The sequence below is a fragment of the Squalius cephalus genome (assembly GCF_949319135.1).
Source record: "Squalius cephalus genome assembly, chromosome: 15".
In the NCBI taxonomy this organism is placed as follows: Eukaryota; Metazoa; Chordata; class Actinopteri; order Cypriniformes; family Leuciscidae; genus Squalius; species Squalius cephalus.
In genome coordinates this window covers 3,879,085-3,894,527 of record NC_137136.1, presented here as the reverse complement: position 1 = coordinate 3,894,527, position 15,443 = coordinate 3,879,085, and the positions used below count along the sequence as shown (strand labels likewise).

Here is a 15,443-nt window from a genome sequence, read left to right as displayed (position 1 = left end):
AAATGGAAATGCTGTTTTTCCCCCAAAACTAATATGTCTCAAGAATCAATGCATTTTTAGGGCGATCTGCTGTGATGTCACAAACATGGTGCATTGTGGTCTATGGATCAGCATGAAGTGTACATATTGAGTAGACTTGCTCTCTCGATCAAAATCGAGGGGTCAAGAGTCTCGCCCACTTGAAGTTGAATGCACTTCAGAATGGCGGTGGTGATTCCTCGAGGGGAAAGGCTTAGAGAAGTTTGCAAATGTATGTCTAAAAGTGGATGTAAACGCAGCCCCTATATTTTTATCAGCCTTGGTGAGCAGAAGAGACTTCTTTCAAAAACATGAAAAAATCTTGCTGAACCCAAACTTTTGAAAGGTGTATTTCACCTTCGAAGTCACCTTTGACTTCACCTTTGACAGAACGTGAAAATAGAGACACCAGCCACCATAGTCACATGTTTGCCGGGAGCCAGAGCGCCTGACATCAAAGCAAATTTAAAAGTGCTGGCTAATGCTAATCGTAAATACTCTAAGATTATTATTCACATCGGCTCTAGTGATGTTCGACTTCGCCAGTCGAAGATCACTAAAATTAACATTAAAGAGGGAGGTGTGTGAACTTGATGTCAGACACTGTAATTTGCTCTGGCCCCTTTCCTGTTCACCGGAGTGATGAGATAGTTAGTAGATTGTCCTCACTCAATGGCTGGCTGTCTAAGTGGTGTCCGCAAAATAATATAGGGTTTATAGACAATTGGAAAAGTTTTTGGGGCAGACCTGACCTGTTGAAAAGAGATGGTATTCATCCCTCCTGGGATAGTGCTGCTCTTCTCTCTAGGAATATGGCAATGACAATCTGGGGCTCAGGTCAGGAAGCAGACAGACTGGCTAAACTGACCGTCTGCTAGCTGTCTCACGTCACCAAGGTCAGATAAATCCCATCACATAGAGACTCTTTCACCTAGATATAATCATATAGAGACTGTATCTGTTCCCCGAATTAGGAAATACAAAAAAACTCCCAAACCCATTTAAAGGTAATAATTTAATTGATGTTCAACAAATAAAAAACAGATATAATACAAATGAACAAATGATAAAGCTTGGGTTGCTGAATATTCGATCCCTTACTTCAAAAGCACTTACTGTTAATGATTTGATTACAGATTTTAACCTAGATGTGCTGTGTTTGACAGAAACCTGGCTAAAACCAAATGATTACATTACTTTAAATGAGTCCACCCCCAAGATTACTGTTATAAAAACGAGCCACGTCTGAAAGGAAAAGGAGGAGGTGTTGCTGTAATTACTGACAAGTCCAGTTTCAAATATAATTCTTTTGAAGTGTTGGTGCTTAATGTAACACTATCTAGTGTAAATGATAAATCATGCTTGACATCTGTGCTAGAGATGCGCGGTTGGCGGTTACAGCCGCGGACTCCGCGGATAAACCGCGCATCGGGCAGATGACATGATGAAAAATAATATTTTAATTAAATTCGGGCGGGTGGCGGGCAGTTGAACCAAACAAATGAACCAATCAAATGAAAAAATACATGTATACATTCAGAGGATGGCGGGCGGGTGCGGTTTTGAAAATTGGTCATAAACGTTGGCTCGGATGGATGGAGGATGGATGATGAGTTTTGTGATGCGGTTGCGGATGAAATAATAGCCCATCCGCGCATCTCTAATCTGTGCTGGCTATTGTATACAGACTTTATCAAAGAATTTGCTTAGTTGGGGACATTTAATTTAATATTCAACAATATTATTGATCTGCCTGCATTGACACCATTATGAGAACTGAACTGAGCTGGACGATGACATCACGATTTTCTCCAAAGTGGCTATATACATAAATTAACTAAATTAATAACTTTTCTTTTTACAACAAAATTATTCATCACTGAACTTACTTAAGCTGAACTGTGATGCTATTTTATTCTGGAAACAAACTTTGTTGCTTTATTTTCCTGTTATCACTGTAAAGCTGCTTTGAAACAATCTGTATTGTAAAAAGCGCTATATAAATAAAGGTGACTTGACTCGACTTAAAAAAAGTCAAAATTTTCCTGTTGATCAAATGTTGATACTCAAATATATGTGTACCAATTTGTATCTCTGTCTGGAGATACACATATTTGATGAAAGTCTCAAACATAAGTGCTTGAAAAAAGAGAATTGCTGAAATACGTTATGATCCAAGAATGTCTGTAGAGAAAATAGATCATAGAGAATAATCAGAGTGCATCATGAGGAAAGACCTCTGGAGAAACACGAGAGCACAAACAAACACAAATCATGATTAAAACGTGTTTCTTTAAATTAAGTGCACGAGTTCCTTCTTTAAAGGGGATTGAAGGAATAATTCACCATGTTTTTTTTTTTTTTACTCCAAACCTGCATGGTGTTATGTTCTCTGTGTAAGTATCTTCAATTATAGTTCATACTAACCATGACTGTCTGGCTGCAAACATACCAGATCATAAAAGCACCATAACAGAAGTTATGACTCGAGCTACACATGAGGGTGCTACACTTTATATTTTAGGTGAACAATTCCCTTACACAAACTACGAGAGTTGTTCTAAAAATGAGAAACTCTTTTTTCGTGACCCATTTTTTCCAACTAGCAACCCTGAGAGAAAATTGAGAGGCGATGCTCAACAACCCATGAAACTGAACAGACACAATGTGAGAAGAAAGAGTGGAATAAGAAGCTACAGAGCATGACGGCTCAGGAACAAACGCAGGAGGAGACGGGAACAGTCCTGCATTATTCAGCTCATATTTCCCTGGTCACTGCCAGTGACAACAGCAACTGAAGGAGGTGTGTGTGTGTGTGTGTGGCACACTGAACAACTGCACACCAGCTTCACTTCGAACATTTTATCATGCATTGCATAATGCATTCAAAATTATATTATATAATGCATCCCAAAGATATTTTTACTCTTAACGCAATAGAATGCATTCAATCATCCCTAAAACATACATTCAAATCAGTTGAATATTATACAGTATAAAATGTACCTAATCATAGTTTTACTTCTAAAGAGTATAATGCATTAAAGGATCAGGTCACTAAAGAATGAAAACTGTCATTATTTACAGACTTATTCATGTAATCATCTAGAAACAGTGGCGAAACTGACATTTTATTGCTAATATTTTTGCTTATGTCTGTCCATGTTGTTACTATTAACCGTGAATGACTTTCACAGACTTCAAAAGTGGGAAAATGGAACGTTTGTGCCACAGACTGATAACCGGAAAAGAGCCAAAAGAAACACTTTAACATGCAGCAAAACAAATTAAAGGATTTATCTCTTTTTGCAGCTAAAATGTAAAAAAACAAACACTTTTTTGTGCATATTTTACTTGTATTGTTTTTCATGAATTGGTTTGACCCGCTGTATTATGCCTTTATGATGAAATTTTATGAATCAGGTTCACAGAAAGAGTCGAGTCGGTTTTTGGAGTACTGTTCTGTTTTACTTGCTGTGATTTTTTTTAACATTATTTTATTTAGTCAGTCTTAGTGGTTTCTGGGTAAAAACCCACATCACACTCTGGATCACGCTCAGAACGAGTCTTGGTATCAATAAATGTCCTCTTTGGACATTAAAAGTATAATTTAGTAAACTCATTAAGTATAATTGATCCATGCTCTCAGTGAGACCTTTCACATAATTGTGATGGGACAAACTAGGGAAACATAATTGATCAACCCCGAATGGAAATCACTGAGAATTAATATTCACAAATGTGTAATTAATATAACTGATATAAGCCGAGAGCTGAAGAAAATGTAATGACTGTACGCAGCAAATACATTTACAGAACTTTATGAAAGGTAGCATAACAAAATCCCAGCATTCATTTTGCTGTGCTAATTACTGGAATCGCGCTTATCCTGCCGACAGACTCCATCAGTTACAGGTGTAATCAACCTCCCGTGAGCAGATCTCAGTCACACACCTCTCATCTCACACAGCCATCATTAAAGCGTTTATTCCTTTAGATTTTATATTCAAAAAACTTCATTTAATGCTGTTTTTATGACTTTAAAGTTCAAAATCAAGCCTTTTACTTTCTTAATTCGTGTTCCTTGTCTTATTGTGAACAATTCGTCAGTGCACGCTATTCAGAATTCTTATATTAATAATAATGTCTTAATAAAAGATAATAACTTTCAACTTTCTTGATGTCACAAATTCCTTATATTTCCATTTAAAATTAGTTAAAGTAGTTTATACAACTAGACTACTACAACATTTCACATTTAATTCAATGTTACTTGCTGTTTCTTTGTTATTATTTGTGAAATTTACTAGCAATTCCTGAGTGAAAACTCTTTCAAAGTAAACCCTACACCATTGTTTCCAGCATACACTGTATTTTTTACTCATTCAGTCCTATTTGGATGAGACTAATTTTCATGAAAGGATGTTAGAGAAGTTCATGTCTCCCAGGCGTACTTTGTGATTGTAATCCTGTCCGAATTTGACATGTTGTCTGTGTTTTTCTCACACAACCTCAGTAAAAATCCAAGGCCAAATTACCTACTGTTTTTCAGCAATCCCTTCCGCAATTCGAATGCCTGATTGCCAATATTGTATACTAATGCTAATGCAGGTCTTTTGACCTGAGCTACCGTTTGCGCACCAATCGTTGGAATGCTTTCATTTAATTTCAATACGGATGGTATCCGGCGAAAAAATTTCATTATAAAATTAATAAATAGAGCCAAATAGTGGAAACTGCTCATTTTAATATCAGTGTCAGGTCAGATACAGTACTTAGCACAGCACATGACCTTCTGTAACGCCATCATCTAAAACACACACATTTCCCACTCCCAGTAATAAACTCGTCAGTCCAGTCCGAAACGGTACAAGAAATCACAGATGTTGGTTGACAAGAATTGTAACTAAACATTGTTTAGAAAACTAGTCCCATCTGAATAGGGCTTAAGTTTCACTAAGAAATGCATAACATTGTGGAAGTGAAATGGTTACCAGGTTCATTTCAACAGGTAAGAGGAAGGTGTGCAGTAAGGAGAGAAAGATAGAAGCATGTATGCAAATGTGAATACACTCGTGTTACTGTAACGGTAACAAACTTCAGCTCTCAACGTGCTCATCGAATGGCTGAGATCGATCTGCATGCAGATTCCCTTCAAACTGCTGATGCACCATGACAGAAATTGACCTGAAAGAGAAAGAAGGAATAGAAGAGAGCAGTTATAGAGCCCTTAGTGGCAAAACAGTGCATGCAATATCATTTGAAATGCAACGGCTAACAGAATTGACCTTTCAGAGCCGTCTTGGGCCCGAGAGGTCCGCTGTATTGAGCTGTTGGTTGGATCTGCAAGCCAGCGCTGATGATCCTTCAGTCAGAGCGGAAACTGATGTGCAGCCGCAGGTCTCATAAAGAGCTCATAAAGGCCCACTGAAGTGCCTTGAATCGTGCAGCATTATTCAGTGTGTTGATGTAATTTCCACTGAAACAGGAAGACATCTCGAACAGCTCCTCCCCCTTTTTTTAAACAGCCAATAGCGTTTCATTTATATCACAGCTCGGCCAGAGCCGTTGAGCTCAGTAAAGCCGCAGTTTCCTCCTAATCTCCTCTATATCGCTTTAAAATATGGCATTCTGTGCAGAATTCAGATGGGTCTGAAATGTGTTGTGGTCTGCACCGACTCACGCATATGATCCGCTGTGTGCATCGCGTCTCTGGTCCGGAGCTGCGGCGGGTCATGTGACACTAACGTGAAACCAGACTTCGTTCGCCCCAATGGAAAGTATATTTACACTGTCTGAATTGTTGCCTATCCCCTATTTAGTGCATAATGTGCCATTCATCATGTAGAAAATAGTAAATGTGTGAACAAGTGACTGATTTCAGCCACAGCTTCAGCGTCTATTTATAATGTAGGGGGCGGGGCTTCAGATTCTAGAGAGCATTTGATTGGACAGAAAATCTGATGAGAAGCTAAAGTGCAGTGTGATGTCATCAAAATCACTCATTCATACTGGCGGAAGTGAAAGACTAAGTTTTGAACACTTATATCTTCTAAATGCGAATTGTCATTGTTTTGGAGCACACTAGCTTATACTGTAGATAACAGTAAGGCTAATATATTCATACTAAAAGCCAAAAAACAATAACATTTTGATTTCATGGGGACTTAAAAGGTGAAGTGTGCAATTTTTAATGTTGCACATTAAAATTAATGTTGATGTTAAAGTACGCTCTCATTGCCCAGATTTATATGCAGACACTGTAAGTATAACCACTTTCAACACATTGATCTTTTTCTTTGAGTATGCAACATCGATTGAACCAATGATGTGAATTTGGGGCGGGACTACGTCTGCTTGTCTGGCCAATGACAGGATGTTTAGGGAAACCTGTTCGAAAACGGTCATTATTTTTGCAATTCAGTTTGATGATGCAGAAATTGCAGTGAAGCAAACAAAAGTCATTCATTTTCAGTGAGAGCTAGTGATGAGTAACAGCAATAACTAGTAATGTGATGTGGGAATGTCTAGGATCTACTAAGTAATAGATGTGATTGTTTATCTGGGATTTGTGGATCTAATGCTTTATAAAACCTAATGGGGGTCACCAAAGTACACACTATTCATGCCAAAACCTATGAATCGTGTGCTGTATTTTGAGGATGTAAGTGGCACTTAACGCAGGTCGAAGATTAATAACATGTTTTAAAAGCTTATGTGAGCTGGTGGAAATGCAGGGAATGAAAAAAAAAGACACTTGGAGCATTTGTGCACTCGTTTTAAATGTATAAATCGCACAGATCTTTTACCAGTATTTGAAAATATTTAACAATGAGAGATGTTAAAATTAACAATGATCAGCACTACCGTAATGAATAGTGCAAATAACTGTAATCAAAACTTGTACAGAAACACCTGAGGAAAACGAAAAGAACGAGTCTTTCATAAATGTCCATAAAAATTAGAAAAGAGAAAGAGAGAGAAAATAGAAACAATTAATGACATGAATCACGCACATTCATCATGTAAAGACTTATTCCACCATTACTGTGTCTGACGGCGTTGCTTTGGGGACGAAAACCCCTGGAAAAAAAACTTCACATTCACCATCGATGCTTTGAGCCGACTGTGGTCGATAGGGCTGGGCTATAGTGCTAAAATCACAGGCAATTTCACTTTTTTTTTTTTTTTTTTGTGGGTTAAAATATGCAGGACTGATTTAATTAAGATACACTGTGTTCATCTGATGTTATTCAAAGCTGAATCATTTTCATTTACACGCACCAATATAACAAATATTTCTACTAAAACAATATAAAAAAGCATCAAAAGGGGACTTTCAAGAACATTTCTGAGTGAAGATGCGATGAATCTTTGTTTTCAGTGTTTTGATTCTAATAACTGAAATGGAACTGAATTTGAGCTGGAATTGAATCAAAAGAAGAATCATGAAACTGTCATGAAAAATCACCCAGCCCTAGTGGCCATACGGTGTCAGTGCAAGTGTGTGTTTTTCCACTCTCGTGATGCTGGTCTTTGAAAACATGGCATGTCGTGCACAACACCGAGGCTCACGACGCAGTCAAAGCATTACAAAACACGAGTGTAAAGAATATGAGCACTAGAATCACACAAAACAATCCCGCCCTGCAAATGACATCATTCCTGTTTAAACGAAAGGATTTTGTACAATACATTTTGCAAAGGAACCTTTGTAAATACCCCTGTCTTTTGCTTTGCCTTGAAATAATAAAGAAAGAAAAAAACAATGCCACAAAACTGGACCCAAAATCAAAATATCACGGATGGGGAGAGAAAATGAAATAAAAAAAAGATCGCAAACGCTTTGGCAGAAGAGGTGGGAAAGGAATACACAATGAAAGGATGAAAGAAAAGATAAATTACAGGTGAGACGTGAAGAAAAGTGGTTTTCTCTTTCGCTCAGCATGGCCCAGCATCATACGGTGCTCCTCCCACAGATTCGGGGCTGCAAGTTATTCATTTTTTCCTCACAGAGGAAAGAAGCAAAGAAAAAAAGGTGCTCTTCTCATGAAAGTCACGTTTCACTGATTGTCCACGGAAAATTGCGCTGGCTTCTGCCCACCGAGGAGAGCAGGAAGTCTCGGCTCAGAGATATACAATCACAGCGTGTGTGTATATATATATATATATATTTATATAAAGAGATCCTTTACAGGAAAGGAGCTGAGAATCCAAGTCAAGACCGTGAGGTTGCGGCCCCGCCTTTGAATCCATGTTTCATGTGTGTGTGTTTGTGTGTGTAACGGTGGACGTTACTCCAGGCGCGTCTGTCCGTCGTCTGGCTTGGTGCTGTGCTCCTGCAGGCATGTTTGGCGTATGACGGGCAGCGGGTGAGCCTCCGTGTTAAACACCCAGTCCTCGAGAGACAGCAGGTCGTCGTCCGAGAACAGCAGGTACAGGTATCTGTGATCGCATAAGGACAGGGTTAACAAAACTCACAAAAATACAGCATGACATTCTTTAAAGTGCCCCTATTATGCTTTTTTGGATGCGTGACATTCTTCCTTATTATACTTTTTCGGCTATTATCTTTAATGTAGTGTGTAATGTCGCTGTTTGTCAATTTAAAAGGTCTACAAAGTTTGAAGGATTAAAGTGCACGATCAATTGAGTTTTTGTCTCCCAAAAGAAAGAATCGATTCTGAACTGCCTGAAACGAGTCGTCGGTAATTCCTTGTGGGTTTGTAACAAATTTGCATGATGCTAGCCCATACCTGTCAACATTTGGATACCAAAATATGGGAGATCTGAACGAGGGGGGCTGGGGGAAGAGGCAGGCTAAATACACATTAATTGTGCAAATATTAACATCATCTCTGTATTACATACATACTGTAGTACATAGTCTCCAATGCCATCTCTCTCATGTTCATCCATCCTCGGGATGCTGCTGTTCTTCTTCGCATGATTCCCCCCCCCCCCCCCCCAAACTACTTCAGCGGACCTTTAAGTAACCGGGGTTAAGTAACCTTAACCAATGAAATTAGCATTTCTGCTTAACTGGTTTGCGACCATTGGGATTTTTAAATTTTTTTAATAGAAAGATAATATTATGGGATAAAAATATGGGAGAAATACGGGAAAATATTTAAACGGGATGATAGCAGGATAGCAAGGTAAAATACAGGAGAATCACGGGAAAAACGGGAGGGTTGACAGGTATGTGCTAGCCTATGGTCTTCATTGGCTTCCTGTGAACAACGTCTACTTTACCCCTCAAAGACTGTATTGTAGCTGAGACTGGAAGAGTTTGGTTCATGTTTTCTGCATTGTGAAAGCAATGGATGACATTGATATGGCAAAACCGCTGTGTATCAAGTGCTAAGGAAGAGCTGAAACTCAGATATGCTAATACATGTTTGGTCGACTGCTTACAGCATGTGTCAGAAACCAATCACAGCAGACTGGGCCATCTGACCAATCACAGCAGAGGAGGCTCTCAGAAAGGAGGGGTTTAGAGAGACCGAATCCTTGATTGATCTGTTTGGACACTGTGAGAAACGAGGTGATGCTGAAATGTATATTCTGAGAAAATTAAATCATTTTTTGACCTTGGATGCATGTAAACCTTTTTTTAGGAGACTCCAAAACAAAATTAGGAACCTTTAAAATATCATAATAGGGGCACTTTAACACTGCCATTATAGCAATACCAGTCTACTTTTGAATGCTTTTATGAATCACAAAAGGACATTTGACACTTCTGTTTTCTATACAACTAAAGTCAACGAGGACGGATGTTGTTGAGCTCCAAAAAAATATTTAAATATCTATAAGTGTAATGCCTTACTGAAATATGTCTCATGTAATCGCCTCATTCAGAGTTTCATACGTTAGTAAAACAGCTTGTGAACACGTCACTTAACGTTACATTTAACTCAGAAAGGTTATGTTCATATTTCATTAAGTAGTTATAAAAAACACTACAGATGAGTATATTTACTGTTAATTATTTAGGAGAGGTTTTTTCACCTTTAAGAAAAACAGACATGCAGATTTACAAAGAAATCAACAATAGATCAAACTGAGTAATCCCATTGTACTGTGATATTTACAAAGAGTTATCGTACTGTCCATACTGTAGTTTAAGCATTTGACAGGGTAAGAAAATTCAAAGCTTACAGCACAAAAGCTCGAGAAAATACCACCAAATTATCTCATCCGCAGAGAAACGATATCAATGCATCTTAAGTCTTTTTATATCATCTTGCGTTAATCATCCTTATAGTTCAAACTGAAGTTCTGCATGAACGGCATTTAGCCACATCTAGTGCAAATTACTCCACTACTGTGATTCCACGATTCATTATTAAACCCATAGATGAGATGATTCAGAACACGAGGGTGATAATGAACTTACTTGAGAGTCTCGGACAGGAAGAAGCTTTGCTGCATGTTGTCGTGACTGACCGTAGAGGCGTACACATCTCTGATTCCTGAGAAACCCGCGTCTACGCGACAATGCTGCTCTAACGCCTGTGAAGACAAACCGCTTGAGCGTGAGGATTTATCCACAATGTTTGTAATTACAATGTGCCAAGAAACAATACAGATCATGTGACACTTCCTACAGTATCAGTAACCTTATATTAGCAGTTCACAACAGCAGGAAAAAAGTTATTGTAAATAATAAAATGCAAATAACTATATTATCATGCATTGTTAGGGTAGTAAAATAGACTGTTGAATTGGAGAAGAGATATCATTAATAAATTCATATTGTTTCAAAGATTTACTTTTTGTGTATGAAGCAACATTGCATTCATAGTTTTATTCAGAAAGGATGCATTATTTGATCACAAGTGACAGTAAAGACATTTATAATGATACAGAAGATTTCTATTTCATTTAAATGTTATAGAATCAAAGAATCCTGAAAAAATGAAAATGAAATGAAAACTTTGATTTCTGAAGGATCATGTGACACTGAAGACTGGAGTAATGATGCTGAAACGTCAGCTTTGATCACAGGAATACATTAGAGATTTGTCAGTACATCCGTTAAAACAACAGTGTAACGGTCACCAGCTGGAGTGCCCTTGAGAGCCACCAGAGGGCGCTCCACATCAGACTATTGTCATTCCCTCAAAAACTACATTTCCCATAACTCACTGCCTGCTCTCATCGTTCCTCATTGCATCCACCTGTGTCTCATTAGCTTTTCAGTCTCAGCCTCTTTAAACCATGTACTCTCACTCATTCCCTGCAAAGTCTTGTTTAGTGTTACTCTGCAATTCCGAGCATTCTCCCTGGTTTCATGTCTCTTGGTTTTGGATTTCTTGCCTGTTCTGTGGATTACTCTTTTGCCCGTGTTCCCTGCCTTGTGTTTGTTTGTATGGACTGCCTGCCTGTGTTTGACCTTGCCTGTACTTTGGATTACTTTGGATTACCCTGTTCAATAAATACTGCATTTGGATCCTCAACCTTCTTGTCTCGGAGCAGTTTGTGACAAACAGAACTGCTATTTTTTTGCTATTTTATTTCTGCTATTCTAAGTGGAGAAGATTTACCGCTAAATTTGAGCACTGAATAAAAAAAGAGCTGACACGGCAAATTAATGCTCTATTAACCTCAAACAAAGGTAGACATCTAGACTATAATTAGGATTGTCTCATGAGTTGGTTTGAAGATGTATTTGACAAATGCATTTGCGTTCCTCTCCACCTCCTGCACCCAGTAATTAACATGTCAGTCTGTTGGAGGGAGCGCAGCGCTTTAACATGAGCTATATTTAATAGAACAGCCATAGCCAACCATTCATTTACCGAAGCTAATGCGAATAAGTGCCATGTAAGACCTTGAGATCCTCAACCTCTCGCTGCATAATCAAATATAGTACAGAAGGTTGCGTATCTATCTATATCCATCCATTGAATATATCCATCTATGAATTCATCCATCCCTCCATCCATGTATACAGGTGCTGGTCATATAATTAGAATATCATCAAAAAGTTGATTTATTTCAGTAATTCCATTAAAAAAGTGAAACTTGTATATTATATAGACTCATTACATGCAAAGTGAGATATTTCAAGCCTTTATTTGTTATAATTTTGATGATTATGGCTTACAGCTTGTGAAAACCACAAAATCAAAATCTCAGAAAATTAGAATATTACATGAAATCACACAGTAATTACACAGTAATCCCATGGTCATTGAACCAGGTTTTGGTTCTTTTGGCAGTGTGGGCCGGTGCAAATCCTGCTGGAAAATGAAGTCAGCATCTCCATAAAGCTTGTCTGCTGAAGGAAGCATGAAGTGCTCTGGACATGTCCTGGTAGACGGCTGCGTTGAGTGGACAGCACAGTGGACCAACACCAGCCGATGACATGGCTCCCCAAACCAACACAGACTGTGGAAACTTCACACTGGACTTCAAGCATCTTGGATTGTGTGCCTCTCCATTCTTCCTCCAGACTCTGGGACCTTGGTTTCCAAATGAGATGCAAAATTTGCTCTCATCAGAAAAGAGGACTTTGGTCCACTGTGCTTTATTAAATCCAGAGTCAACGCAGCCGTCTACCAGGACATTTCCAGAGCACTTCATGCTTCCTTCATTTTCCAGCAGGATTTGCACCGGCCCACACTGCCAAAAGAACCAAAACCTGGTTCAATGACCATGGTATCACTGTGTAATTACTGTGTGATTTCATGTAATATTCTAATTTTCTGAGATTTTGATTTTGTGGTTTTTGATAAAGCTGTAAGCTATAATCATCAAAATTATAACAAATAAAGGCTTGAGATATCTCACTTTGCATGTAATGAGTCTATATAATATACAAGTTTCACTTTTTTAACGGAATTACTGAAATAAATCAACTTTTTGATGATATTCTAATTATATGACCAGCACCTGTATATGTATGTATTATTGAATCTATCGGTCTATAAATTCATCCACCCATGTATACATGTATGTATTATTGAATCTATCAGTCTATGAATCCATGAATCCATCCATCCATCCATGTATATATGTATTATTGAATATATCAGTCTATGAATCCATGAATCCATCCATCCATCCATATATGTATGTATTATTGAATATATCGATCTATGAATCCATCCATCCATCCATGTATATATGTATGTATTATTGAATCCATTGGTCTATGAATCCATGAATCCATCCATTCATCCATGTATATATGTATGTAGTATTGAATCTGTCGGTCTATGAATCCATGAATCCATCCATATATGTATGTATTATTGAATCTATTGGTCTAAGAATCCATGAATCCATTCATCCATCGTAGTAACGCTAAAAAATATGCTATTTTCTGTAACCACATTTTTAGTATCGGGGTAATACTTTCATCTATTGAAAACCCATATTTTTTGACCAATAGCCTAAATATTCCTAAATATTCACATTACATTTTGAATATGTGTTTGTTTGATTTCACAGATGTCTCACACACCTCCACCGCCTCCCAGCCCCACTCCCTGTACTTGGGGTCATGGGTCAAACGCCACATGTACATGTAGCTCTCGATGACCTCTGGCCTCAGGATGTAGTAGCGGTCACTCAGTCGGGTGGCTGTGGCCTCCGCTCCTCCATCAAAACGGAAAGCCTCTGGACCAAGTTTGGTGGCTGTTGACATAGAAAAACGTTTAAACACTGACTCGAAATGCTGTTCCTGGTCTTATTGTGAAAGATTAATCAATGCACATTATTCTTAAAGGAAATAATGTATTGATAATTCATTGCAATGTAAAAACATCTGAAACTCCAATAACCTATTTCTGTTCGGATACACTAACAATCCAATCACAATACGATTTGACACCGTCACACTGCAATAAAACGGGTTGTGAAACATATTTCACATTGCCAAAACAATAACAGTATTTTACTTTCTAATTAAGGTGGTTTTCATGTGTGTCTCTGCATTAAAGTACATTCACACTGACAACGTGTCAATCGCTGGACGGCAAGTCACTACGGCTGGTTGACTATGCCATTGATCTGTGAATTTTTGAAAATCACATTCATATAATGAATGAATGAAGCCAAGCAAGAAGAAATAAACAGTTATATTGCGATATTCACATGCTACAAATTTATTCCACATGATGAACCTATGATACATTAACGTGCACAGAATTGATGAAGATAACAAACCGCTAAATGTTGAGAACTTGAGATTAACATCAAACAAGATTAATAAATGCTGTAGAAGTAATGTTCATTGTTAGTTCATGTTAACTAATGGAACTTTGTTGTAAAGTGTTACAGAGAAAACAGAAAGCATGTCTATTGCTCTCACTAAAAGTGTTATATGCACTAAAAACAGAGATGCTAGTTAGTCTTTAATCTCCCACATAATGATTCCTCAGATGGTGTAAATACTAGCAGATGCGATGAGCTTTGTGTTTTTACAGCATGGAGAAACCTGAGGTAGTAAACACAAAGCGTGTGTGTGGTTTGTGCAAACTATGATCACCAGCCGGTCTGTGAGGACGTCTTTTTTGAAAACACAATGCAGAACATAACATAACAAACCCAAATGTATCCCATTATGCCCCTTAAATCTAAAATTACAAGCAGCTCCAGTCTGAGAGAACACTCTCTTCTGAATAAACATTTTAATTTGCATATGATTTCGGTTTGTTTTGTCTCAATTCCTCGTCTCTTTAGCAATATTACACCACTTCATCCTGGAACAATATTTAGCATGGCGTGGCGGTTGTATTTAAGTGTAGTATGGCAGTGGTTATAGTGAATGACGCTCTGTTACGGTGATGCCGCTTCTCCCACGGGGAAGCATTTATCGCCAACATTAATATGACACTTCTCGATATATGGCACGGTGTTTCTCCAAACCTGTTTAATATAACAGCTTCTTTGAGCTTCACGCCACACTCGGGCATATTATAATGAAGAGAATATGTTAATAAAAGTAAAACATAAGGCAGTATTTCCCAGTATCGATTGTCAGGTCTTGTAATGCATGGCTATTTCTTTGGTGTCTCAGTTCTGCTCCTTGTGTTGTTTGCATTTTTTTGTTATTATTTGTATTATTCTGACTCTTATTTTCATTAAATCTTATCTGCATCTCTCATTCCTCATTTTCCCCACGTTACAGCATCTTTTATTTATTTTATTTTTTATAAGTGATTCTCATTAGATTCACATTTTAATACGGTAATTAATCAATAAAATGATGAATTATTTAAAGGCAATACAAGAAATATTACAATGATGTATAAATACTCACAATAATTATTTTGGGGAATGAGAGTTTTGAGGTGAAAATATTTTTTTCATTAATTAAAGAAATCGTAATGTTCCTAAAATCATTTGTGTTTTTAAATGTTCTCAACAGGTTTGGTGAGATTGATTCATGCGTTGTTCAGCCGTGTTAT

The 15,443-nt window shown here is 37.7% G+C and overlaps 1 protein-coding gene across 2 annotated transcripts in view; it reads right to left on the bottom strand.

The window, feature by feature from the left end:
* Positions 1-6,480: 6,480 nt before the first annotated feature.
* Positions 6,481-15,443, bottom strand: part of LOC307172345 (mannosyl-oligosaccharide 1,2-alpha-mannosidase IA) — a 223,088-nt gene continuing 214,125 nt past the window's right edge. For both annotated transcript variants that reach the window (XM_079894656.1, XM_079894657.1), the window contains exons 10-12: positions 13,496-13,668; positions 10,421-10,536; positions 6,481-8,463 (exon numbers count right to left, since the gene is read on the bottom strand). In XM_079894656.1, the coding sequence (XP_079750782.1) occupies positions 8,313-8,463; positions 10,421-10,536; positions 13,496-13,668 (440 nt within the window). In that variant the 3' untranslated portion in view covers positions 6,481-8,312. The remainder of the gene's footprint in view (positions 8,464-10,420; positions 10,537-13,495; positions 13,669-15,443) is intronic.